Source organism: Entamoeba invadens (assembly GCF_000330505.1).
Source record: "Entamoeba invadens IP1 unplaced genomic scaffold scaff_1105074725649, whole genome shotgun sequence".
In the NCBI taxonomy this organism is placed as follows: domain Eukaryota; phylum Evosea; order Mastigamoebida; family Endamoebidae; genus Entamoeba; species Entamoeba invadens.
The window spans coordinates 1-1796 of NW_004191703.1; the positions used below are offsets into that span (position 1 = coordinate 1).

At 35.1% G+C, this 1796-nt stretch overlaps 1 protein-coding gene across 1 annotated transcript; it reads right to left on the reverse strand.

Moving 5' to 3' along the window:
• Window positions 1-12: 12 nt before the first annotated feature.
• EIN_477190 (hypothetical protein) lies at window positions 13-1748 on the reverse strand (the record flags this gene model as incomplete). The annotated part of the gene is made up of 1 exon (XM_004183435.1): window positions 13-1748. A coding segment is annotated over one exon (1736 nt), but the record flags the coding sequence as incomplete, so codon positions are not given.
• Between the last annotated feature and the right edge of the window lie 48 nt (window positions 1749-1796).

Sequence of the window (1796 nt, forward strand, 5' to 3'; positions counted from 1 at the left end):
GTGTTCGATGACCTGTAGTCACTTGGTATGCTCTCTGCAATCAAATACGGCTGTGCGTACCATTCCAAACCATTTTTATCAATATCCGAACAAGTCGAACCTTTTTTGAAAACAACATTCCCATCTTTTTTAGTTAATTTAAAAGTATCAAAGCCCTCTTTTCTAAGAAAAGTGCACCTGTCAAATTCTAAATAAAAAGTGCCTGGATATCCTTCTTCTGTGTATAATAAATACTTAGCAGATTCGACTGGTATTTCGTGTCGTGTAATTCTGACATTATCTTTGTTATTAGTCGTACACTTGTCCATATAAATGAACCAAACAGTATTGGACTTTCCATAGCACGCCGAGTTGTCATATTCACGTTTTGCTAATTCACTGATCCCAACTTGGACTTTATAGTACTTTCCGTCTTCTTCAAAGCATTTATCAAAGACGTACTGAGTCGCCATATCAATATTTTCACTTGAACAGTTTACAAGAGATCCGTAGTTATACATAATAGCAGCGTGCTCCGGCAAAGATATTATAGCAGACACTTTACCAGACAATACTGAATCACTTGCAACTTTCAATGTGTCACAAGAAGTTGAGGAAGTAAACGCAATAATTTGTGTGCCGTTCTTCTCAAATTTATAGTACGTGTTATTATCTTTCAAGCACTTTCCAAACTCGAAGATCGTTGAGAAATACACAGTGTTGTCCTTTTTCACGTATTTGGTCTCTTCAAACTTGTCAAATGTGGTATCGTAAATGACACTGTTTTGACCCTCAGTTCGACACTTTCTTAATGGGATTCGTGTATTGTCATCCAATAAACTAGTACAATTGATATTATTGTAACTGAATTTTATTAATCTATTAGAAAATACCATATAGCGATCTGAACCTCCAAATTTATTTTTTACACAAGTTTTGGGGTACAATTCCATATAAGCCTCACCCTTTATATCAGAAATTACACACTGAGAGCCTTCATCATAGACACGTCTTATCACTACATATGGCGGCAATTCTTTTAATGTTTGTAAAACTTCTTGTGAAGTTGTATCCTCTTCCCAATTACTACATGAATTTTGGGACATATATCTCTTTATTCCATTGGCGGATTTCTCATATTTGATATACCACCCGTCGTATCGGTAACACTTTGAATATTCAAAAACAGATTTCAATAATCCTACATTTTTAGCGACATATTTGGACTCCAAAACAGAAATAAAAAATGTTTGGATATATACCCCATTTGTGTCACATGTATTCACTTCTCCTATTTCTTCCTCTGTATAAGCAACACTAAAGGAACTACATAATGTATTAGAAAATGATCGTTTATATAATTTTGGATATGTAATTGTATAGAGATGTGATGTTGACTCGGAGTCTATTATACATCCATTTGGATATATATACTTCAAATACTCGGCACCCTCAATAAGGACAGGGCAACTGTTTGTATTGCCAGTGTTGGAATGTGTAGCGACGTAATCTGGGATATCACCAACAATCGTGTACTCGTCGTCTTGAAGAGTTCTAACGGTCATAAATTTGGTACAAGTTTTGTCAGCCGACTTTTTATAGTCGACGGTAATTGTATTTGAGTACCTATCTTGTGAAATGGTAAACTGGTAATAATCTCCATCATCAAATAGACACTTTCCAACTTCAGCTATAACTGCAATGTCGTTGGAATCAAGTCGAATGTAAGTGGACGCAAGTGATACTGATAACAGAAAGCAAAAGAACATCAAATTGTGTGTTGAGATTGGGTACTGAAATATTCCTTATGTATCAAT